At 38.4% G+C, this 26,394-nt stretch overlaps 1 protein-coding gene across 7 annotated transcripts in view; it reads left to right on the top strand.

Annotated features, from left to right (window-relative positions):
* The window catches only part of STK38L (serine/threonine kinase 38 like), a 113,119-nt gene that overhangs the window by 42,619 nt on the left and 44,106 nt on the right, over positions 1-26,394 (top strand). The window contains exons 3-5 of one of the 7 annotated variants that reach the window (XM_066265846.1): positions 14,183-14,253; positions 15,133-15,273; positions 15,632-15,786. The exons of 3 other annotated variants lie outside the window; for them this stretch is intronic. In XM_066265846.1, coding sequence (XP_066121943.1) covers positions 14,237-14,253; positions 15,133-15,273; positions 15,632-15,786 — 313 coding nt within the window. In that variant the 5' untranslated portion in view covers positions 14,183-14,236. Of the gene's footprint in view, positions 1-11,434; positions 11,572-14,182; positions 14,254-15,098; positions 15,274-15,631; positions 15,787-26,394 lie in introns of all 7 variants that reach the window. 3 more of the 7 variants (XM_066265857.1, XM_066265868.1, XM_066265899.1) reach the window with 3 other exon arrangements.

Here is a 26,394-nt window from a genome sequence, read left to right as displayed (position 1 = left end):
ACTGGGATGCTGAGGACCCAGATTCGAGACCCTGAGGTTGCCAGCTTGAGTGCGGGCTCATCTGGCTTGAGCAAAATAAAAAAAAAATGCTTACCAGCTTAGACCCAAGGTTGCTGGCTCAAGCAAGGGATTACTCGGTCTGCTGAAGGCCTGCGGTCAAGGCACATGTGAGAAAGCAATCAATGAACAACTAAGGTGTCACAACGAAAAACTGATGATTGATGCTTCTCATCTCTCTCTCCATTCCTGTCTGTCCCTATCTGTCCCTCTCTCTGACTCCCTCTCTCTGTCCCTGTAAAGAAAAAAAAAAGTGAAAGACAAGAACACAAAGATTACCGCATTTTTATAGTTGGGCTGCTGAGTTGATTATGTATGTGTTCAGGTGCATCCCAAAGCTTGCTCCTCCCCTTTCCTTTACCAGCATGTCACACCATCTCTCACCACTCATTGTTTTTCTGTCATGTCCATTTTTATTGGTTACCGGTCACACAAAGCTTTCACCTTTTAGTACGAAATAGACATTTTTGGTTGTACTGGTGTTTTAAGTCAGGCATTATCTCCTTTAAAACAGATTAAGTAGGAGTAAAGAAAAGTGGGGATTTTCTTTAAAGCTAGAACATTTATTTTGTCTTATAATTTTGGATGAGTAGTTTTCTTACCTAAAATAAGACTTGAAGTTAACTTGGCTAAGATTTGTGTTTCCTCCTTTTTTGATTTTGATAAGGGCTTTTTGAGTCACTAGTAGAAAAGCTCTTTGAGAAGAAATTGACAGCTTGAGCCTTTGTAAATATGCACAAGTGTAAGCCAACAAAAAACTCTCCCTAAAGAGAGGTTTAAGAGATGACTGAAAAAATTTTCAAAATTTCCATTAGTCTTACAGTTGGTCTTTAGTTTTAGTTCATGACTTCAGACTCTTTCTGCTGTTCTTTATAATCCTCCACTAAGCCAGAACTAAGAATTTGGTTCATAGGAAAAAAATCCACATTCCGTGGCCCCTAGAAAAAAACTATCTCTCTGGGCTGAAAAGTGCAGGTTGATTTTGTTTTACTGCTCCCATGTCTGCTCGCACACAATTACTCTTAATTGCTTTCTTCTTATTATAAAAATGATTGTTTCCCTTATGGAAATATTGGGAAATTCAAAACAATGATAAAGGACAAAATTTAAGTGATCCATAACTTACCCTTTTTTTCCATAGAGTAGAGTTCATATTTTATATAAAAATAGAACTTTAGCCCTGGCCGGTTGGCTCAGTGGTAGAGCATCGGCCTGGCATGCAAGGGGTCCTGGGTTCGATTTCCGGCCAGGGCACACAGGAGAAGCGCCCATCTGCTTCTCCACCCCTCCCCCTCTCCTTCCTCTCTGTCTCTCTCTTCCCCTCCTGCAGCGAGGCTCCATTGGAGCAAAGATGGCCCGGGCGCTGGGGATGGCTCCTTGGCCTCTGCCCCAGGCGCTAGAGTGGCTCTGGTTGCAACAGAGCGACGCCCCGGAGGGGCAGAGCATCGCCCCCTGGTGGGCAGAGCGTCGCCCCCTGGTGGGCACACAGGGTGGATCCTGGTGGGGTGCATGCGGGAGTCTGTCTGACTGTCTCTTCCCGTTTCCAGCTTCGGAAAAATACAAAAAAAAAAAAAATAGAACTTTGTAACTTAATATTATTTCTCAGGCTGTTAAGTTTTTTGGGGGAATTTTCTTCACTGTTATTTCTAAGGCATTTCATATCATATTATCATAATTCCACTAATCATTTTACCTAATTTTAAACATTTGTTTTGTATGCTATTTTTTTTTTTTAAATAATTTTATTTTTTTAATGGGGTGACATCAATAAATCAGGATACATATATTCAAAGATAACAAGTCCAGGGTATCTTGTCGTTCAATTATGATGCATACCCGTCACCCAAAGTCAGATTGTCCTCTGTCACCTTCTATCTTGTTTTCTTTGTGCCCCTCCCCCTCCCCCTTTCCCTCCCCCTTTCCCTCCCCCATTCCCCCCTCCCCCCCATAACCACCACACTCTTATCAATGTCTCTTAGTTTCACTTTTATGTCCCACCTACGTATGGAATAATGCAGTTCCTGGTTTTTTCTGATTTACTTATTTCACTTCGTATCATGTTATCAAGATCCCACCATTTTGCTGTAAATGTTCCGATGTCATCATTTCTTATGGCTGAGTAGTATTCCATAGTGTATATGTGCCACATCATCTTTATCCAGTCATCTATTGACGGGCTTTTTGGTTGTTTCCATGTCCTGGCCACTGTGAACAATGCTGCAATAAACATGGGGCTGCATGTGTCTTTACGTATCAATGTTTCTGAGTTTTGGGGGTATATACCCAGTAGAGGGATTGCTGGGTCATAAGGTAGTTCTATTTTCAGTTTTTTGAGGAACCACCATACTTTCTTCCATAATGGTTGTACTACTTTACATTCCCACCAACAGTGTATGAGGGTTCCTTTTTCTCCACAGCCTCTCCAACATTTGCTATTACCTGTCTTGCTAATAATAGCTAATCGAACAGGTGTGAGGTGGTATCTCATTGCTGTTTTGATTTGCATTTCTCTAATAGCTAAAGAAGATGAGCATCTTTTCATATATCTGTTGGTCATTTGTATTTCTTCCTGGGAGAAGTGTCTGTTCATATCCTCTTCCCATTTTTTTATGGGATTGTTTGTTTGTTTGTTGTTGAGTTTTATGAGTTCTTTGTATATTTTGGATATTAGGCCCTTATCTGAGCTGTTGTTTGAAAATATCATTTCCCATTTAGTTGGCTTTCTGTTTATTTTGTTATCAGTTTCTCTTGCGGAGCAAAAACTTCTTAGTCTGATGTAGTCCCATTCATTAATTTTTGCCTTCACTTCTCTTGCCATTGGAGTCAAATTCATAAAATGCTCTTTAAAACCCAGGTCCATGAGTTGAGTACCTATGTCTTCTTCTATGTACTTAATTGTTTCAGGTCTTATGTTTAGATCTTTGATCCATTTTGAGTTAATTTTTGTACAGGGGGAGAGACTGTAGTCCAGTTTCATTCTTTTGCATGTGGCTTTCCAGTTTTCCCAGCACCATTTATTGAAGAGGCTTTCTTTTCTCCATTGTGTGTTGTTGGCCCCTTTATCAAAAATTATTTGACTATATATATGTGGTTTTATTTCTGGACTTTCTATTCTGTTCCATTGGTCTGAGTGTCTATTTTTCTGCCAATACCATGCTGTTTTGATTGTCGTGGCCCTATAATAGAGTTTGAAGTCAGGTATTGTAATGCCCCCAGCTTCATTCTTTTTCTTTAGGATTGCTTTGGCTATTCGGGGTTTTTTATAGTTCCATATAAATCTGATGATTTTTTGTTCTATTTCTTTAAAAAACGTCATTGGAAGTTTGATGGGAATTGCATTGAATTTGTATATTGCTTTGGGTAATATAGCCAACTTGATTATATTTATTCTTCCTAGCCAAGAACAAGGTATATTCTTCCATCTCATTATATCTTTTTCAATTTCCCTTAACAATGGTTTATAGTTTTCATTATATAAGTCCTTTACATTCTTTGTTATGTTTATTCCTAAGTATTTTTTTGTTGTTGTTGCAATCGTGAAGGGGATTATTCTTTTGAGTTCCTTCTCAGTTGTTTCATTGTTGGCATATAGAAAGGCTATTGACTTCTGAATGTTAATTTTGTATCCTGCGACCTTACTGTATTGGCTTATTGTTTCTAGTAGTCTTTTTGTGGATTCTTTGGGGTTTTCGATGTATAGGATCATATCATCAGCAAAAAGTGATACCTTTACTTCTTCTTTTCCGATATGGATGCCTTTTATTTCTTTGTCTTGTCTGATTGCTGTGGCGAGAACCTCTAGTACCACATTAAATAAGAGTGGAGAGAGTGGACAACCCTGTCTTGTTCCTGATTTAAGGGGGAAAGCCTTCAGTTTAGTGCCATTTAACATGATGTTAGCTGATGGTTTATCATATATGGCCTTTATCATGTTGAGATATTTTCCTTCTATATCCATTTTGTTGAGAGTCTTAAACATAAAATTGTGTTGTATTTTATCGAAAGCCTTTTCTGCATCTATTGATAAGATCATGTGGTTTTTGTTCTTTGTTTTGTTGATATGGTGTATTACGTTAACCGTTTTACGTATGTTGAACCATCCTTGAGATTCTGGGATGAATCCCACTTGATCATGATGTATTATTTTTTTAATATGTTGTTGTATTCAATTTGCTAGTATTTTGTTTAGTATTTTAGCATCTGTATTCATTAGAGATATTGGTCTGTAGTTTTCTTTTTTGTGCCATCCTTGCCTGGTTTTGGTATGAGGGTTATGTTGGCCTCATAAAATGTGTTTGGAAGTATTGCTTCTTCTTCAATTTTTTGGAAGACTTTGAGTAGAATAGGAACCAAGTCTTCTTTGAATGTTTGATAAAATTCTCTGGTATAGCCGTCAGGGCCTGGACTTTTATTTTTGGGGAGGTTTTTAATGGTTTTTTCTATTTCTTCTCTACTGATAGGTCTGTTTAGGCTTTCTGCTTCTTCTTGACTCAGTCTAGAAAGGTTGTATTTTTCTAGGAATTTATCCATTTCTTCTAGGTTGTTGAATTTAGTGGCATAAAGTTTTTCATAGTATTCTACAATAATTCTTTGTATATCTACGGTGTCCGTGGTGATTTCTCCTCTTTCATTTTGGATTTTGTTTATATGAGTTCTTTCTCTTTTTTCCTTGGTAAGTCTTGCCAAGGGTTTGTCAATTTTATTGATCTTTTCAAAGAACCAGCTCCTTGTTCTATTAATTTTTTCTATAGTTTTTCTGTTCTCTAATTCATTTATTTCTGCTCTGATTTTTATTATCTCCTTTCTTCGGCTGCTTTTGGGTTGTCTTTGTTCTTTTTCTAGTTCCTTAAGGTGGGAAGTTAAGTGGTTCACTTGGGCTCTCTCTTGTTTGTTCATATATGCCTGAAGTGATATGAACTTCCCTCTTATCACTGCTTTTGCTGCATCCCATAGATTCTGATATGTCGTATTGTCATTTTCATTAGTCTGTATAAATCTTTTGATCTCTGCACTTATTTCTTTTTTGACCCATTCATTTTTTAAAAGTATGTTGTTTAGTTTCCACATTTTTGTGGGATTTTTTTCCTCTTTTTTGCAGTTGAATTTTAGTTTCAAGGCTTTATGATCAGAAAATATGCTTGGTACAACTTCAATTTTTCTGAATTTGCTGATGTTGTTTTTGTGGCCCAACATATGGTCAATTCTTGAGAATGATCCATGTACACTGGAGAAAAATGTATACTCAGTCACTTTGGGATGAAGTGTCCTGTAGATGTCTATCATATCCAGGTGCTCTAGTGTTTTGTTTAAGGCCACTATGTCTTTGTTGATTCTCTGTTTGGATGACCGATCTAGAGCCATCAGCGGTGTATTGAGGTCTCCAAGTATGATTGTATTTTTGTCAGTTTTTGTTTTAAGGTCAATAAGTAGCTGTCTTATATATTTTGGTGCTCCTTGGTTTGGTGCATATATATTAAGAATTGTTATGTCTTCTTGATTCAGTGTCCCCTTAGCCATTATGAAATGGCCATTTTTATCTCTGAGTACTTTTCCTGTCTTGTAGTCAGCATTATCCGATATGAGTATTGCTACACCTGCTTTTTTTTGGATGTTATTTGCTTGGAGTATTGTTTTCCAGCCTTTCACTTTGAATTTGTTTTTATCCTTGTTACTTAGATGAGTTTCCTGTAGGCAGCATATAGTTGGATTTTCTTTTTTAATCCATTCTGCTACTCTGTGCCTTTTTATTGGTGAGTTTAATCCGTTTACATTTAGTGTAATTATTGATACTTGTGAGTTCCCTATTGCCATTTTATATCTTGCTTTCTGTTAGTTTTGTGTCTTGTTTGATCCTTCTCTTTCGTTTTTCTATCTTTTGTTTTTATTTGGTTGTATTCCATACATCTTTCCTCTGTTGCTATCTTTTTTATCTCATGTGCTTCTGTGGTGGTTTTTCAATGGTGGTTACCTTTGAGTAATGAAAAGGGTCCCTACCCTGTTCATTGTAGCAAACTATTTTGTGAGTACTTTTGCACTCCATCGTCCTTTGCTACTGTTAATCTCCATCTTCTCCCCCTCTTTCTTTTTGTTGTTGTCACAGTTTAAATTTGGTTTTATTGTGTTCTTCTTGGAGCTTTTACTTGTGGCTCTGTTTTTTTTTTGTTCTTTGTATCTGATTGGAGAACCCCCTTTAGTAATTCCTGGAGTGGGGGTTTTCTGATGATAAATTCCCTCATCTTTTCTGTATCTGTGAATGTTTTTATTTCTCCTTCATATTTGAAGGATAGCTTTGATGGGTATAGTATTCGTGGCTGAAAGTTTCTCTCTTTCAGGACTTTAAATATTGGGGTCCACTCTCTTCTAGCTTGTAGAGTTTCTGCTGAGAAATCTGATGATAATCTAATGGGCCTTCCTTTATATGTTGTATTCTTCTTTTCCCTGGCTGCCTTGAGAATTTTTTCTTTGCTGTTGGTTTGTGTCAATTTCATTATGATATGCCTTGGAGTAGGTTTGTTGGGGTTAAGAAAACTCGGTGTTCTGTTTGCTTCTTGAATTTGAGGCTTTAGTTCTTTCCACAGGCTTGGGAAGTTCTCATCTGTTATTTGTTTGAGTATGTTCTCCATTCCATTTTCTCTCTCTTCTCCCTCTGATATACCTATTATTCTTATGTTATTCTTTTTGATGGAGTCAGATAATTCTTGTAGGGCTATCTCATTTTTTTTAATTTTTGAGTCTCTTTCTTCTTCTCTCTGTTGTGCCTCAAGTTGCTTGTCTTCTATTTCACTAATCCTCTCTTCTATCTGACCTGTTCTATTAGCTAAGCTTGTTACTTCGTTTTTCAGCTCGTGAATTGAGTTTTTCATCTCTGTTTGATTTGTTTTTATAGTTTCAATTTCTTTGGACATATATTCTTTGTGTTCATTGAGTTGTTTTCTGAGCTCCCTAAATTGCCTTTCTGTGTTTTCTTGTATATCTCGGAGGATTTTTAGGATTTTTATCTTGAATTCTCTGTCATTTACCTCCAAGGTTTCCAATATATTAAATTTTTTCTCCATAGATTTTTCCTCATCTAGCTGTGTTACCTCTCTTTCTTTTGTATCCATGATATTCGATTTTCTCTTCCTTAATGGCATCTGAGGGTGGTTTTGTTGATAGTATTAATGAGATTTAATAAAGAATAAAAAGTTAAAAAAAATAAAAAATCAAAAGAGTTGTTTTTTTTAAAAAAAATTAATAATGAAATAAAGAAAAATAAAATAATAATTTTTAAAAAAAGGAAATTATTCCCCCCCTCCTTTTTTCCTCTCCTCTCCCCTTTTTCTTGAGAAAATCTTGTGGTGAACTGTGAATTATAACAAATAATGCCTGTGATGGAGGTCCTGAATTGGGGAAAAGTAATAAAGGGGCAAAAAAAAAAAAAGAAAATAAAAGAAAGAAAAAGGGGGGCGGTATGGACCCACAAAAAGCAAATAAGGAAAAAATTTGGGTCAAGAATAAAATGATTTGCTTTTAGGTGTTGGTTGTCTAAGAGTTATGATGAGAGGAATAAGAGGAGAACAGAAAAATGGGGGGACAAATTAAAAAAATACTATTGTATTTAGTGGAACAAGAACTAGATAAAATGGAGAGCCAGGGATGGGAGCACTGCTAGTGAGTTAAAAAGGTGAAGTAAAAACCCCCAAAATGCCACAAACATAAGTTTGAGTCCCAGATAAGATAATTTGTTTGTTATTGATGTTTGAATGAGAGGAGATGTAAAGGAGAAAGGAAGAAACTAATATAGAGGGAGAAAAGAAAGAGAGAGAGAGAAAAAAAGAGGGAACCAGTAAAAGAAGAAAAAAGAAAGGAGAGAGAGAGAGTTAAGGGTTTTGGAGTGCAACCCTCATAGAGAGAAAGGAAGAGGAGAAAAAAGATAATGGGAGATGTAACACTTATGGGTAGTGTAGTTCAAGGAGAGGAGAGAGTAAGACCAGTAGAGAGTTAATCGGCCAAATTGGAGGAGGAAAAAAAGTATCAAGAATGAAGATAAGAGAAACAAACGAACAAATATAATAAAATGGGATAGGTTATAAAGCCTGCAGATTATTCTTGATTTTGAGAGGTTATCTTCTTGTTTTTTCTTTTCTCTCCCTCTTCCTGGTTGGTGACTCTGTACCCCAGGTTCTGCCCCTTTGGCACGCTCAGGTAGAGGTTTGCAGTTGATAAGTCTCTATGGCAATGTCGTGTATTGTGCTTTAGTCTCGTTGGGAGTCAAGGCTCATTAGCATTCATAGGCTCCGACAGTGAGAGAGTCCGTGTTCCTGGAGCCTTTCTCCTAGTCTTTCCTTCCTCAATTAGTAGCCTGATAATCCAGCTATGGGGTTGTTGCTGCCTCTGCCTGGATAGTAAGAGGTTCAAAGAGCTGGCAACTCCCCACTCTATTCCCACTCAGCACAGGGCTCTGGGTAAGGCTCTGTCAGTCAGAGCTGCTAGCATAATCAGGCGGGCTTTCCGCCCACTCAAAGACCTCTGGCTCTGCCACTCTGTCCGGTAACACAGGCGGGCACCCACTTCCGGGGTGCTTGGAGGAAACTCTCATTCACTATCTGTGCGCGCAGACCAGGATATCCGGCCAGTAGTCTCACGCTCTGAGTGAAACCCCCAACCGCATGGAAATTTGCAGCGCTGGAATTCGCTCTCGCTCCGTCCCCGTGGGCGGCTTTTGCAAGGCGCTGGGGCGGCCCGAGATTCCGCTTTTGCCCACACAAAGGCCCCTGACTCTGCCCCTCTGTGCGATAACACGGGCGCGCACTGCCGAGGCACTCGGAGGAATCGCTCACTACCTATCTGCGCGCGCACACCAGGATATGAGGCTGGCCGCGTTTCCCTGAGTGAAACCCTCACCAGCACAGAAAATTTCCACCGTTGGAATTAGTTCTCGCTCCCTCCCGTGCGCGGCTTTCCCAGGGCGCTGGGGCTGCCCAGAGATTCTGCTTTCGGCCCACAGAAAGGCCTCTGACCCTGCCTCTCTGTGGGGCAACACGGACACCCACTTCTGGGGCTTAGGAAGAGATCTCTCGCCCACTAACTGCGCACCAACCAGGAGAACGGGTAAAATGGCTGCCCCGCTTGTCTTTCTTTGTTTGGGTTTGGCGCGAGTGTTAGCTTGTATTGCCGGCTTGCCACGGGACCAGTTTTTCCTCCGCTAGGATCTCCGTGCCACAGCCTGGTTTGGCCTTTTGTGCGCGGCCTGGATGTATTCAGCCCCTTTGCCCGCCTCAGTTTCTATATTCACAGTTACCAGAGAAAGCCACCCTGTTTAGGTTAGTGAGGAAGGCGGAGCATTTCTTACTCCCTATTTCCTTCAGGATTTGGTTATATATTTAGCCAATTTTTCACTCGACCATACCTTCGGGTGTATTGTGAAGCATCTGGAGGCTCCAAGTATAGGTTTTTCTGTTTCTGGTTGAAGATCTTGTTGAGTTTTGGGGGAGATTTATCGGTATCGCTTCCTACTCCGCCATTACTCTGACGTCATCTCCCTTGTATGCTATTTTAAACAATGCTTTGATTTAATTAAAATCTACAAATCTTTGGTGCAATTTTGATTATTTTTTTTATGATAGATTCCTAAAGGTGGAATTATTATGTCAAAAGATATAAAAATCTGAAAGGTTCTTGATACAATTGTCCTAGTCCCTATTGGAAAGGGTTATATAGCTCTAACAGTTAACATTAGCAGAGGGAGTAATACTGTCAAAGTGGTGACATAGGTCATTCCCAACTTCGGTCCTCCTCACAGAAGACCAGCTAGTAACTAACTATCTGTGGCAAGACACCATTGTGAAAATTCCAAAATCCAGGGCTGAGGTTGAAGCACCACCTACCCCAGACCTCCTATAGACCTGCTTGAATACTGTTAAGCAACTTTTTTTTTTTTTTAAGAATTTTTGTATTTTTCTTAAGTTGGAAATGGGGAGGTAGTCAGATAGACTCCCGCATGCGCCCGACCAGGATCCACCCCGCATGCCCACCAGGAGGCGATGCTCTGCCCATCCAGGGCATCACTCTGCCGCAATCAGAGCCATTCTAGTGCCTGAGGCAGAGGCCACAGAGCCATCCTCAGCGCCCGGGCAAACTTTGCTCCAGTGGAGCCTCGGCTGCAGGAGGGGAAGAGAGAGACAGAGAGGAAGGAGAGGGGGAGGGGTGGAGAAGCAGATGGGCGCTTCTCCTGTGTGCCCTGGCCGGGAATCGAACCCGGGACTCCTGCACGCCAGGCCGATGCTCTACCACTGAGCCAACTGGTGAGGGCTAAGCAACCTTTTTAAGTATAGTTTCTTACTGCACATAAGCAGGGAGCCTGACAGTGATCCTGAGCAGCCTTGAAGTCTAGTCTGTGATACTGCCCAGCTGTGGAACCTGCCCTCCAGCACTGCCATTCAGCAGAACCCAATCTATGGCCTTGCCCAGTTTTTGAACACAGCCTGGGGCCTCATCCAGAGAGGGAGCCAGCCAATGACCCCATCCATTTGCAGAGTATACCCTGACACCACACTTGATGTGGGAGTTTGGACAGCAACCTGCCCATTTACTTACTTACTTACTTACTTACTTATTTATTTATTTATTTATTTTTACAGAGACAGAGTGAGTCAGAGAGAGGGATAGACAGGGACAGACAGACAGGAACAGAGAGTGTTGAGAATCATTAATCATTAGTTTTCATTGCGCGTTGCAACACCTTAGTTGTTCATTGATTGCCCTCTCATACTTGCCTTGACCTCGGGCCTTCAGCAGACCGAGCAACCCCTTTCTGGAGCCAGTGACCTTGGGTTCAAGCTGGTGGGCTCTTTGCTCAAACCAGATGTGCCTGCACTCAAGCTGGCGAGCATGGGGTCTCGAACCTGGGTCCTCTGCATCCCAGTCCGATGCTTTATCCACTGCGCCACCTCCTGGTCAGGCTCTAGCCCATTTAAAAGCAGGATATAGCTGGAGGCTCCTCTAAACAAGAGAAGCTGGCTAGTCTAATAGTGGAGCATAGCTACTACCTTATCATAAGCCCAGCCTGAGGTCCTGTCCAACTTCAGGACACAGCCTGTAGCCCTGTTCGATTACAGAGCATAATCAGAGGCCCCATCTGACCTCAGAACTCTTCCTGTGACCCTGCCTCAGTATGGAGTCCAGTTAACAGCACCATTTGGTCAGGAAGCACAGCCTGGGATCCCACCCAACCAGGAGAGATTACAGAGACCAGGCCTTAGCTGTGTCCAATCACAGAGTCCAACCAGTGGCCCCAGCCTGCCTGGGAATATAGTCAGCAGCCCCATATGACCAGGGACCCCTCCCAGTGACCTTGTTTGACTAAGAGACCCTGATAGAAAACCCTGTTTTCTCACAGGCACTACCAGCATTCTAAGCTGAACTGATTGGTGAAGCTCTTTCTCTGCCCAAATGAACCTATAAAGTCTGGAGCAGGAGACCACTTACCTAAATGAGTAGATACCAACATAGGGAATCAAGAACACAATGAATCAGGTAAACTTGACACCAATAAAGGAAACTCCAATAACCCTAAAGAAATGGAGATTTGTATACTCTCTGTTAAAGAATTCAGAATAATCCTCTTAAAGAAGTTCAGTGAACTTAAAGAATGCTCAGACAACTAAATGAAATAAGAAAAATGATGCACAAACAAAATGAAAAGTTCAACAAAGAAATAGAAACAAACAAAAAATCAAACAAATTTTAGACCTGAGGAATATTATTAAACTGAAGATGTCAGTTAAGAGCTTCAACAACAGACTTGGCCAAGGAGAAGGAAGAATTGGTGAACTAGAAGAAGGTCATTTGAAGTTATTTAGTCAGAGGAGCAAAAAGAAAAAAGAATGAAAAAAAGTAAAGAAAGCCAAGAGATAAAAGTATGCATTATGAGAATCTCAAAAGGAGAAGAGAAAGAGTAAGGGACAGAATGTCTATGTAAAGCAATAGTGTCTGAAAACTCTACAAAATTGGAAAGAGAAATGGGCATCCAGATTACAAAGGCCCAACAGACTTCAAATAGGTTGAACCTAAAAAGAGCAATACAGAGGGTCCTTGTGTTACGACATAGTTTCGTTCCTACGACAATGACATAACCTGAATTTTGGTGTAACTCGAAACACACTTTAGCCTAACAGAGATAGAACACTTCCACTATTAACAGTCCAAAATGGTGTAGGTAGGTAAGCGTGCTGGGGGATGGCAATGCCCTCATTCATATGCCATGTTACTGCATATTCTTCCACCATGCACAACCAAACTAGTTCACCCACGTAGTCCATAAGTATGATGCTAATGGCATAAGCCAAAATACTCTCGTCTCAATTTTTTGAAGTTTTTATGGGAGTGAGTGTGGTAAACTTGAAATGTCGTGTGTCAAGACTGTCGTAACCCAAGGACCCCTTGTACGTGCGTGTGGATTCTTAAAAAAATGGAAACAGAGCAGATAATTGTTGCCATGGGTGGACGGGTAAATGGGAATGGGTAAAGATGGTCAAAGTGTACAAACTTCCAGTTGTAAGTACTGGGGATGTAGTGTACAGCATGATGACTGTAGTTAACAGTACTATACTCAGAGTTGCTCAAATAGTAGATCTTAAAAGTTCTCACCAAACACAAAGAAATTTGTAAGGAAATGGATGTGTTAACTCACCTTTTTGTAGTAACATTTTACAGTATACACATGTCAGATCATTACATTGTACACCTTAATGTTACATAATTTTATATATCGATTATATCTCAATAAAACTAGGGAAAAAACGTGTAAGTTCAAATGGGGTATGAGAAAGTCTTTTGGTAGATTGGAGCTCAAGGGTTTTCCTCTAAACTGTTGCTACTTTTATATAGGAAACATAATGCACTACTATAAAGTTCTCATGACTTTGATTTACTGGTGAAATTGAACATTTTTCATGTTTGTTAGCTATTTTTATTTATATAGTGTTTCAGTATTATTTATCTTTTATCAGGTTCTTTATTGGCCCTTTTCAACTTTAATATTAAAAGTAGCTGTTTTGAGCTTTATATATGTATTTTAAGAAATGTGATTTATTATTTTTAATATATACCTTTAATATATACTTGTAATATACACTGTTATTTTGCAGTTTTCCCAAAACTATGTCTTTAGTTTTTATGTTTACCCTTTTGAACCATTTGAAATTTATTTTGCCCTTTGGATTGACACATATATCTGACTTACATTTTTTTCCAAATAGATAACCAGTTGTTCTAGCATCATAATTAAATAATTCTTCTCTTCTTTCCATAATCTATCATTAGAGTTCCTCATTAAAAAGGCCAATGTTTTTTTGATCAAGCTATTCTTAGGTATTTTATAAATGTTCTCCATCTCCTCCTCCTCGCTACTTTTGTGAACAGGATTATTTTCTCATTTTTAAATGTCTGTCTTTAAAATTAACATTTTTAACAATTTTAAAACTTTAAGTTGAACTCTTTATTTAAAAAATAATTTTGGGCCTGACCTGTGGTGGTGCAGTGGATAAAGCGTCGACCTGGAAATTCTTAGGTTGCCGGTTCGAAACCCTGGGCTTGCCTGGTCAAGGCACATATGGGAGTTGATGCTTCTGGCTCCTCCCCCCTTTTCTCTCTCTGTCTCTCTCTCCTCTCTCTCTCTCTGTCTGTCTCTCTCCTCTCTAAAAATGAATAAATAAAATTAAAAAAAATAAAAATAATAATTTTGTATGACCTGAATAGTGGTGGTGCAATGGATAGAGCATCAACTTGGGACGCTGAGGTCCCAGTTTCAAAACCCTGAGGTCACTGGCTTGAGGGCAAGCTCACTAGCTTGAGTATGGGATGTTGACTTGATCCCATGGTCACTGGCTTAAGCTCCAAGGTTGGTGGCTTGAAGCCCAAGCTCACTGGCTTGAACCCAAGGTCACTGGCTTGAGGAAGGGATCATTGACTTGGCTGAAGCCGCCCCTCCCCCATCAAGGCACATATGAGAAGCAATCAATGAAGAACAAATGTGCTGCAACTACAAATTAATGCTTCTTATCCTCTCCTTTCCTGTCTATGTATGTCTCTTGCTTAAAAATAATAATAATTTTGTATGTTCCCTGACTCATATTTTTCATAACAGAATTAGAAAATACAGAAGAAAACATGATGTTGGGTTGTGGGAAATAGATGAAGCATGGTTCAACTGACAAGGTAAATGGAAGGATAGTTCCTTTTGGGTGCATTAGATATCTTTGTTTATTCCTTCAGACTGCTAATTCAGAGTCATAGGTTAAATCTGGTAGGCCAGAATCCCCTAGATCATTGTTTGTTTGTTTCTTTCTTTCTCTTTCTCGTTCTCACTTTGTTCTCTCCAAGAACGTCTCAAGGCTACTAGATTCATATCTATAAATTTCTAAATATGTGGATTCTATGTATGAATAAAAGATACAATTTTTACATATATAGTCTATTAATTTTTGTTTAGCATGTTATTTTTAATTTTGTTTTACCTCTGGAAGTTTCTCCTTTACAAACTTTGAAGTCCTTTGCCCCATCTTTTGGGCAAGTCTGGTGAGTATACACATGCTTAGTCTATTCCGTTTCTTGAACACTGAAGCACCAATTGTGTCCTCCTTTGAAATCAGTAACTTCGAAGTCCTCACTTGGGGCCCCCTCACTTTCTGTTTTCCTCCCCTCTCTGTGTCTTCCACTTCTTGCCTTGCAAATTGTGATTTTTTTCTCCCTCTTTTAGCCTAATCGAAGTCAGTGTGGTTTTGTGTGTGCTTGTGTGTTTATCAGTTACCGTATTTCCCCATGTATAAGCCATTCCCATGTATAAGACACACCTTAATTTTGGGGCCTGAAATTTGAAAAAAAAGGTATTACATAAACTTGTTGAATTCAAATTTTATTCATCCATTAGTTTGTCCTCATCTGTGTCTGATGAGAAATCACTGTCTTCATATATTGCCTCATACTCAGTTCTATCTATGGCATTTGAAATGCCACACTTCTTAAATGACTTGACAGTGATCTGAAATTTGATATTATCCCAGGATATTTTCACCCAGGTACAAACTTTTCCGATAGTTGGTTTCTTCACTCTTCCTGCTCGTGTCAAATTGTTCCCAGAAGACTTCATCCACTGGTTCCATTTGTCTCTCAGGGCAGCTTTGATGGGTTTGTTAATGCTGACATCAAGTGGTTGGAGCTGGGATGTCAAGCCTCCAGGTATGACAACAAGTTTTGTTTTTTGCCCTACAGCAATCTTCTTTGTGTTTTTTGTTACATGTGCCCTGAACTGATCAAGCACCAATAGGGCAGGTTTGTGTAAGAGCCCACCTGGTCTCCTTCTCCAAACTTTCTCAAACCAGATCTTCATCTCATCCTGATCCGTCCAACCCTTGTCATGAACATGGACAATCACTCCTCAAGGAATGTCTTCTTTTTGGCATAGTTTTGCATTTGAAAATCAGCATAGGAGGCAGCTTGGTTCCTTCAGCACAACAAACTAGAACAACAGTATAATGGCTCTTTTCATGTCCACTTGTCTTCACAGTTACAGTTTTTGCTTCCTTCTTATCAACAGTTATGTTACTTGGGACATCAGATTGAAGGCGGACTTCATCCATATTTGCAATCTGTCCCAATTCAAACTGATGTGTCTTCCGACATTGAATGACAAAACGATGAAATTCAGGGACCTTCTGCTCATAGCTTTCAGGCATCTTTTGGGCAAGTCTGGTGAGTATACACATGCTTAGTCTATTCCATTTCTTGAATCTGAAGCACCAATTGTGTCCTCCTTTGAAATCAGTAACTTTTTTTTCATCATCAATTTTTCTTCATGCTGAACCATCTTTGTGGACACAGGAATTCCAATTGCCCTTTGCTCTTCAAGCCATATCTTCAATTCCCTCTCTAAATCAGACCGTTTAGCTGACTTGTCTCTCATGGCCTTCTTCTGCTGTGGCATTTTCAGTAGGGTTTCTTCTTCCCATACCCAGTCTTGGATTGATTTCTCAGTTGGAGGAGGGCCAAACTTATGTTCAGCAGCACGATTTCCATTCACTTTTGCAAACTGGATCACTTTCAACCTGAATTCAGCACTGTACGAAACGCTTTTCTGAGCCATTTCTGGGCAGAACGTGGCAAAATGTAACCTACTGTAATATACCTGTAACAAGTGTGAAAATGAGCACAAAGACAACAAGTGCAAAAAAGCGGGAATTGCAAGTAAAAGAAATACAACTACTGTATAAGATGCACCCAGTTTTTAGACCCCAAATATTTTGAAAAATGTGTTATACATGGGTAAATATGGTAATAGAAGTAGATTTAAAATTCTTTTAGGGATACTTATACTATCTAAAAATTGATATTGTTTTCCCATTGTGTTGTTTAATTATATATATATAAATATCTGAGGTAGTTAATTTTTTTAAGTTAACTATAACTTGGGAGATTCAGTTGACTGTCTTTTGCAGAGGAAATTTAATGTATTATTAGATAGGGATATAGCAATAGAGAATTCAGTTATGTTAATATTATAAGAAAAATGGCTTTTTTGGGAATATTTTTTAGAAAAATGCTACCTTACATAAACAAAAAGATCTATAAACTGGCCAGTTTTTAGATAAAATTGTTACTTCATTTGGCAAATTTATCTCCTAGTTTAATTGTTTATATTTGGTTCATAAACACTTTTTCTTCTCTTTGCAAATAATTTACCTATAAGCAGGTAATAAAGCTTTCAGGTAAAAATTAAAAAAAAAAGTTCAGAGGAATTTTTAGTTGGAAAAACATACTCAAGTAGTCTGCCATAATAGCATTACTATAGCCAGAAAAATTTTTGGGAACTCAGTTCTTGTATATTTTTGTTAGCAGGAAAAAAAGTCTCTAAAACAGTACTGAAAATAAAAATGGTAATGATAGCACCATTGTGCTATCACCACCAGGCTTATGACTCACCAAAAAAAAAAAGTATCTATAAATTTGCTCCTCTGGACTAGTGAATAGGGCACACACCAAATGCAGAGAAGCACATTAACTAATTAAAAACAAAACGAAAGCTCTTGACACTAAATGGTAATCAGATTATAAATAAAAGGTCTGTTGCCTCATAAGAATTACTGCATCCTGTGAGAGAAGCAAATAGTTCTTTCCTGGAACACTTCTTTCTGCACTAGTTTTATATCCTCAAATCACTACTGAGTTCTAGCACGACTTATATGAAGAGTATTTTTTTTTACTTCAAGTCTTTCTGTTTAAGAAACTATTGCGTATTTTTTGGTACATTTCTCTCTTCTCTCCATTAAAAGCAATCTAATTTGTCAGATCAAGCAGATTTTAAGACTAGGATAAATAGGGAATGTGCATTAGAGACTAAATTTACAAACTAATTTAGGATAGCAGCCCAAGGCAGGAGGAGTGATTATGAAGATTATTAGTCAGGGAAGGGAAGAAAATAATTTGTGCACATTTAATATGAGTCAAGAGAGGTATTAAAATGGTTTCTCATTTAATTTATCTAACACCTGACATTTCTCTGTGCCAGGCACTATTCTAAGTCCTTCAGAAGTATTAACTCTCCTAACTTTTATAAGTCTTGTGTTAACATAATCAGCATGTACACAAGTTGGACATTGTTTTGTTTATTTTTTTCAACAGGCAAATGTAGCACAGAAAGTTTAAGTAGTTGCTTATAGTCACATAGCCAAGTGAGTGTCTGGGCTAGAATTCAGATTCAAGCAGCCTAGCTCTTCACTCTGTGCTCTGCCACCACCATTGAAGGGTCACATCAATGCTGTGCAATTGACATGTGTTATCTCCATCTTAGAGATGTGCGTCCCTAGTCTGGTTAAGTCACTCAGGCAGGATGAGCCTTGAAGTTCTTTTCTTTCCTCACCAAGTTAGCTCTTCTTGTACTTCCTGTGCTTACTAATGAATGATAGGACCATTTACTCTGTTCATCCAAATCTGAAATCCAGAGGTAATTATAGATTTCAATCTTTCCAGCTGAATAGTTCAGCCCTTCTGCTACTATCTTAAAAAGGATTGTAATCTCAAATGCTTAAAGGAAGCAGGTAATAAAGCTTACAGCTAAATAAAATGAGTGAAGGAAGCTGGGCATCAGAGAGTAGAAAGTTGGTGGACTCTGTCAGGATGTGGTGTTGCTAAGAGGCTGCTTCTTCTCTGTTCCAGCACTCTATTTCCAGGCAGAAATGTGGGCTTATATTTGACAGGTCTGATTTTTTTAAGAGGAACCAGAAATCTGGATTTTTATGTGAACTCTTCTAATTTTTAAATCATAGTGCAAGCCAAACAAAATATGGTGGCAGGGCACCAGTTTGTAACCCCTGACTATTTATTATTGAGTCCCCCTATCCTGATGTAGTCTAATCTACAACTAGCCCGTTTGCCACCTGCCCCATACTAGCATAGTCTGTCCAAAGTGGCAATCAGATAGGGGTGGCTAGGAGGATTAAATGCATTAAAACATGGAACATTCTTAGAAGAGATCTTGGTACTTAGTAAGCACTCAATACATGTTCTTTATTTGCTGTTCTTCATTTAATGAAAAGCCTTGGCTGACTTCCATTTATGCTCAGGATAATTTTTAACATGGCAAAATATTTTATCATGATTCTTATGTGTCTTTCCAAGTTCATCTTCTGCTATTTCACTCAATGTACTCAAGCCATTCTTTACACTCAGGTGTGTCCGTCTGCCTTGTGCCCTTACACTGTTCTCTCCTCTGCCCTGTCCATCTGACTTGTGAACTCTTATCTCCCCTGTACCCTCAGAGTTCAGTTCAAGCATCTCCTCCTCTACTAAGCCTTTGACTACACTTTCCCTTAAAGCCAACCCCTACCTTTGTGTTCTCGTAAGATTGTGAAACTCCTTAAGGGCAGGGACTGTATTTTACCATCTTCATGTTCTCAGTAATGTACTTCATGCAGTGTTAGCATGTAGTGTATATCTACAGTAATGTCAGTTGAAAAGAATACAACTAGTAAAAGTTAGGGCTGGGACTCGAACCCTCACCTGACTGAATTTCTTTCTCTTTGGAGTGTCCCTCTTAGAGAAAGGAAGATGTGGCTGCCCTGTCATTAAGGACCAGCATACATAATAGCTAACCTAAGGGCCTTAGGGCATAATGGTTGCAACTAATGTTGAATTTAGGAAAATTTTATACTTGAAGGTAATACGATAGTATTAAAGTTACTCTTTCCTCTGAATTGTAGAACATGAAAACTAAGGTGAAACCACCAGTTATATAGTATATTTTACCAGCCAGGTAAAGCAGTTCTGTTTTCCTACTTCAGAAGTTTGATGGTAAATGGTTAGAGATACCACATCTATTTATAGATGGCCTGGGTTCCAAATTTGTTATCTTTTTCCCCCAGGCTTGATAAACAAAAGAATGTTGAACTTAATTAACTATTGGTAGTGTCTCCATTAATGAATAGGGGAGTCTAGAGAAAACATCTGAAAGGGAAATTCAAGGATACTTAGTGTTGTTTTTATCAGTCCAGGAATTCTAGACTTGCAAATTGTATGCTGTTCTTTTTCTAGCCAAATAAAAGGCTTTAGTAAAAGACAAAAGAACAGTGTTAAATCCATTAAAGGAATAAATTTGCAGTATAATAAGTGCTAGTTATCTAGATCATTCTTGGTAATACTTTGGTCACTTCTGTTCTTAGTTTTGTTTAATTTGAATTTTTTAAAGTCTCTTCATATCTTGTTAGAAGGAAACATATTTACTTAATATTAAGCTAATCTCTAAAAGATATTATTTAATCAAGACTAAGGGTAAACCCTGGCTGGGTAGCTCAATTGGTTAGAACATCGTCCTGATATGCCAAGGTTGCAGGTTCGATTCCTGGTCAGGGCACATATAAAAAATTGCTTTCTTGCTCTTTTCTCTCTCTCCCCTCTCCTTCCCTTCCAATCTCTCACTAAAAAACAAACAAATATATATATATCTCATATAAATCTTTTGGCCTCCTCTGCAATGTATCATTCAAGTAGAATTTGTTTCTGAAGGTTAATATCACACTGCCCTGGCCAAATAACTTAATTGGTTGGAGCATCATCCAGAAGTATAAAGGTTGTTGGTTTGATCTTGTGTCAGGGCACATACTGGAACAAATTGATATTCCTGTCTGTCTATCTCTCATCCTTCCTCTTGCTGAAATTAATTTAAAAAATCACACTAAATGATTCCATAGTTTATCATCTAAAGGAAGTTATTATATGTGAAACATATTATTGAAAATCCATTAAAGTTCAGTTACTATCATTCATTTACTAAATGCCTACTGTGTGTTGTACTTTGCCAGATGCTGTTATACTTTCATTACAAAGATGATTAGACATAGGATTTGGTCTGGTTTGGTTTTGAAACAAGGCATACACACTTTCATGTATGTATATCTATAATAAATGTTAGTTGAAAATACTACAACTAATAAAAGTTAGAATGGAAAGAATATAGTGATAGTATATGGAAGTTGTTTTTAATTATTTGATATCCACTTCTGGATTTTGGAGTTGAACTTGCTATATCTTCTTATAATGGGAGATACATGATCTTCTGTTAACCCCTCTTTCAAAAAGACCTCAGGTTTATGAATTTTAATCTAAAACAACTTCATATTTATTTCTGTATTTGTTGATGCAAATAATTCCTAGTTGTTTGTAATTGTTCGGAATTCCCTAACATTTTTTCATGTTTTATAAAAATTTCTCCAAAAGTTTTTCTCAGTAATAATATTTCTGCCCAACCCTAGCCCGCCAGTATTGTTTCATTTTGGTTAAGTCCAGTCAGCAGCAGAGCTTAATATTGGCCATCCCCAGCCACTTTAAAGTGGGCAAAATTGCCCTGGGCAAGATAACAATTAGTCCTGCCTTTTTTTTTTTTTTTTAAAGTAAGATTTCACCTTAGCTTGATGCCATTAAACATTGAGATTGAATAGTAGTTCTCTTTGTCCTGATACCATGCTCACCAAGCAATCCTCTGATCCTCATTTGTGGTTTACATCTAACTTGCCTACCGGATAGAGTGCATTAGCATGAAGATGCAGGGATCTGTTTCTTTTTCTTTTTTTTTAATTTTTATTTATTGTGTTTATGTGGATTCAAGTGTCTCACTGAATATACCTCCCTCACCCCTACCCCCGTGTCCCTATTTATACCCCCTTTGCCTCCTCCCCCTAATTCCATCACCCTTTCCCTCTAGGATTTGCTGTCCTGTTGTCTGTATCTCTGTGTTATGTATATATAGTTTCACTAATCTCTTTACCTTTTCTGATCCCATCCCCTCATCCCCCTTCCCTCTGACTGCTGTCCCTCTGGTCCCTGTGACCCCACCTCTGCCTCTATTCCGTTCCTCAGTTCACTTTGTTCGTTAGATTCCACATATATGTGAGATCATATGATATTTTTCTTTCTCTGCCTGGCTTATTTCACTGAGCATAATAATCTCCAGGTTTATCCATGCTGTCACAAAAGGTGAGATTTTCTTCTTTTTCACAGCCGTGTAGTATTCTGTTGTGTATATGTACCACAGCTTTTTAATCCACTTGTCCACTGATGGATACTTGGGATGTTTCCAGATCTTGGCTATTGTAAACAATGCTGCAATAAACATGGGGGTGCATATTTTCTTTTCAATCAGTGTTTTGGTGTTCTTGGGATATATTCCTAAAAATAGGATGACTGGGTCAAAAGGCAGGTGAAATTTTTAATTTTTAATTTTTTGAGGAAACTCCATCCTGTTTTCCACAGTGGCGTTACCAGTCTGCATTCCCACAAGCAGTGCAGAAGGGTTCCCTTTTCTCCACACCCCCGTCAGCACTTTTTGTGTGCTGTTTTGTTAATGAGTGCTGTTCTGACAAGTGTTAGGTGGTATCTCATTGTGGTTTTTATTTGCATTTCTCTGTTGATTAGTGACGTTGAACAATTTTTCATATGCCTATTGGCCATTAGTATGTCCTCTTTGGAGAAGCATCTGTTCAGTTCTTTTGCCCATTTTTTAATTGGATTGTTTACCTTCCTGGTGTTGAGTTTTAGAAGTTCTTTATAAATTTTGGTTAATTAATCCCTTATCAGACATATTGGCTAATATGTTCTCCCATTGTGTGGGTTGTCTTTTTATTTTGCTCATGGTGTCTTTTGCTATGCAAAAGCTTTTTAGTTTGATATAGTCCCATTTATTTATCCTATCCTTTATTTCACCTGCCTATGGAGATAAATCAGCAAAAATATTGCTATGAGAGATATCGGAGAGTTCACTGCCTATGTTTTCTTCCAAGATGTTTATGGTTTCGGGACTTACATTAAAGTATTTTATCCATTTTGAATTTATTTTTGTGAATGGTGTAAGATGGTGGTCTAGTTTCATTTTTTTGCATTTACCTGTTTAATTCTCCCAACACCATTTATTAAAGAGACTGTCTTTTTTTTTTTTTTTTTGTATTTTTCCGAAGCTGGGGAGAGATAGTCAGACTCCTGCATGCGCCCGACCGGGATCCACCCGGCACGCCCACCAGGGGCGAAGCTCTGCCCACCAGGGGGCGATGCTCTGCCCCTCCGGGGCGTCACTCTGCCGCGACCAGAGCCACTCTAGCGCCTGGGGCAGAGGCCAAGGAGCCATCCCCAGCGCCCGGGCCATCTTTGCTCCAATGGAGCCTTGGCTGCGGGAGGGGAAGAGAGAGACAGAGAGGAAGGAGGGGAGGGGTGGAGAAGCAAATGGGCGCTTCTCCTATGTGCCCTGGACGGGAATCGAACCCGGGTCCCCCGCACGCCAGGCTGATGCTCTACCGCTGAGCCAACTGGCCAGGGCAAAGAGACTGTCTTTTTTTTTTAAATAATTTTATTTTTTTAATGGAGCGACATCAATAAATCAGGATACATATATTCAAAGATAACATGTCCAGGTTATCTTGTTGTTCAATTATGTTGCATACCTATCACCCAAAGTCAGATTATCCTCTGTCACCTTCTATCTAGTTTTCTTTGTGCCCCTCCTCCTCCCCCTTTCCCTCTCCCTATCCCCCCTCCTCCTGTAACCACCACACTCTTATCAATGTCTCTTAGTCTCACTTTTATGCCCCACTTACGTATGGAATAATGCAGTTCCTGTTTTTACTGATTTATTTCACTTCGTATAATGTTATCAAGATCCCACCATTTTGCTGTAAATGATCCGATGTCACCATTTCTAATGGCTGAGTAGTATTCCATAGTGTATATGTGCCACATCTTAAAGAGACTGTCTTTACTCCACTGTATATGCTCTTACCTCCTTTGTAAAATATCAATTGACCGTAAAGGCATGGGTTTCTTTTTGGGTTCTCTGTTCTGTTCTTTTGATCTGTATGCCTGTTCTTATGCCAGTACCAGGCTGTTTTGAGTACAATGGCCTTGTAGTATAACTTGATGTCCGGAAGTGTGATACCTCCCAGTTCATTCTTCTTTTTCAAGATTGTGGAAGCTATTCGTGTTCTTTTTTGGTTCCATATAAATTTTTGGAATATGTGTTCCATATCTTTGATGTTTATTCTTCCTATCCATGAATGCAGTATTTGTTTCTACTTGTTTGTATCTTCCTTGATTTCTTTTATCAATGTTTTATAATTTTCCAAGTATAAGTCCTTTACCTCCTTAGTTAAATTTACTCCTAGGTACTTTATTTTATTTGTTGCAGTAGTGAAGGGAATTGTTTCCTTAATTTTTTCTTTCAGACAGTATATTGTTGGTGTATAAAAATGCTACTGATTTTGAATATTAATTTTATATTCTGCCACCTTGCCGAATTCATTTATCAGGTCTTGTAGTTTTTTGTCTGAGACTTTAGGGTTTTCTGTGTACAGTATCATGTCATCAGCAAATAATGATAGTTTTACTTCTTTTCCAATTTGGATGTCTTTTATTTCTCCTTCTTGTCTTTTTGCTGTGGCTAGGACTTCTAGAACTATTTTGTTGAATAAGAGTGGTAAAAGGGGGCACCCCTGCCTTGTTCCTGATCTTAAGGGGATTGCTTTTAATTTTTCCCATTGAGTATGATGTTGACCGTGGGTTTCTCATAGATGGCTTTTATCATGTTGAGGTATGTTCCCTGTATTGCTACTTTGCTGAGAGTTTTGATCATAAACGGGTGATGGATTTTATCAAATGCTTTTTCTGCATCTATTGATATAATCATGTAATTTTTCTCCTTCCTTTTGTTTATGTGATGAATCACATTGATTGATTTGTGAATATTGTACCATCCTTGCCTCTCAGAATAAATCTCACTTCATCATGATGTATGATTTTTTTCATGTATTGCTGGATCTGGTTTGCTAATATTTTGTTGAGAACTTTAGCATCTAAGTTCACGAGGGATATTGGCCTATAGTTTTCTTTCTTTGTAGTGTTTTTACCTGGTTTTGGAATGAGGATTATGCTTGTCTCATAAAAGGAGCATGGAAATCTTCCCTCCTCTTGAATTTTTTGAAATAGCTTGAAAAATAGGTGTTAATTCTTCTTTGAATATTTGGTAAAATTCGCCTGTGAAGCCATCTGGTCCAGGACTTTTGTTTGCTGGGAGTTTTTTGATAACTGTTTCAATTTCAGTTTTTGTAATCGGTCTTTTTAGGTTATCTGATTCTTCCAGATTAAGTTTTGGAAGATTGTATGTTTCTAGGAATTTCTCCGTTTTGCCTAGGTTGTCCAATTTTTTGGCATACAGATCTTTATAGTATTTTCTTACAATCCTTTCTATTTCTGTGGTGTCTGTTGTTACTTCTCCACTTTGATTTATAATTTTATTTATTTGAGTTCTCTCTTTTTCTTGATGAGTCTGGTTAAAGGTTCATCAATCTTGTTTACCTTCTCAAAAAACCAGCTCTTGGTTTCATTGATCCTCCGTATTGTTTCTTTAGCTTCTATGTCATTTATTTCCACTCTGATCTTTATTATTTGCTTCCTTCTACTTCCTCTGGGCTTTATTTGTTGGTCTTTATCTAGTTCTTTTAGATGCAGGGTTAAATTGTTTATTTGAGCTTTTTCTTGTTTCTCAAGGTATGCCTGTAAGGCTGTGAAATTTCCTCTCAGGACTGCTTTTGCTGTGTCCCATAAGTTTTGAGTTGTTGTATGTTCATTTTCATTTGTTTCAAGAAAAATTTTCATTTCTTCTTTGATCTCGTTGTTAACCCATTCATTATTTAATAACATGGTATTTAGCCTCCAAGTGTTTGAATGTTTTTCAGTTTTTCTATTGTAATTGATTTCTAGTTTCATGTCATTGTGATCAGAGAAGATGCTTGATATGATTTCAGTCTTCTTAAATTTATTGAGACTTGTTTTGTGTCCTAACATGTGATGTATCCTAGAGAATGTACCATGAGCACTTGAAAAGAATGTATATTCTGCTGGTTTATGGTGAAAGGTTCTGAAGATATCTGTTAAATGCAGGCCGCTATTTCTTTGTTAATTTTGTGTTTGGAGGAGCTATCCATTGATATTAGTGGGGTATTAACATCCCCTACTATTATAATATTGCTGTTGATCTCACCCTTTATGTCCATCAAAATCTGCTTTATATATTTAGGTGCTCTTATATGAGGTGCATAGATATTTACAATGGTTATATATTCCTGTTGGATTGCTCCATTTATCATTATATAGTGACCTTCTTTATCCCTTACTATAGCCTTTGTTTTAAAGTCTATTTTGTCAGATATAAGTATTGCTACCCTAGCTTTTTTTTCAATTCCATTTGAGTGAAATACTTTTTTCCATCTCTTTACTCTCAGTCTATGTGTATCTTTTGTTTTGACGTGGGTCTCTTGTAGACAGAATATGTACAGGTCCTATTTTCTTATCCACACAGCTACCCTATGTCTTTTGATTGGAGCATTTAATCCATTTACATTTAAGGTCATTATTGATATGTAGTTGTTTATTGCCATCTTTTTTTTTTTTCTTTTTAATTTTTTTACAGGGACAGAGAGAGTCAGAGGGATAGATAGGGACAGACAGGCAGGAACAGAGAGAGATGAGAAGCATCAATCATCAGTTTTTCATTGCGACACCATAGCTGTTCACTGATTGCTTTCTCATATGTGCCATGACTGTGGGCCTTCAGCAGACTGAGTAACCCCCCTGCTCGAGCCAGCAACCTTGGGTCCATGCTAGTGAGCTTTTTGCTCAAGCCAGATGAGCCCGTGCTCAAGCTGGCAACCCTGGGGTCTCAAACCTGGGTCCTTCCTTATCCCAGTCCAATGCTCTATCCACTGTGCCACCGCCTGGTCAGGCTGTTTATTGCCATCTTATTCTTTTTTTTTTTTTTTTTTTTTAATA

The sequence above is a fragment of the Saccopteryx bilineata genome, chromosome 1 (assembly GCF_036850765.1).
Source record: "Saccopteryx bilineata isolate mSacBil1 chromosome 1, mSacBil1_pri_phased_curated, whole genome shotgun sequence".
Classification (NCBI taxonomy): domain Eukaryota; kingdom Metazoa; phylum Chordata; class Mammalia; order Chiroptera; family Emballonuridae; genus Saccopteryx; species Saccopteryx bilineata.
Note: the sequence above shows the minus strand (reverse complement) of the source record. Positions and strands in the feature narration are given on the sequence as shown.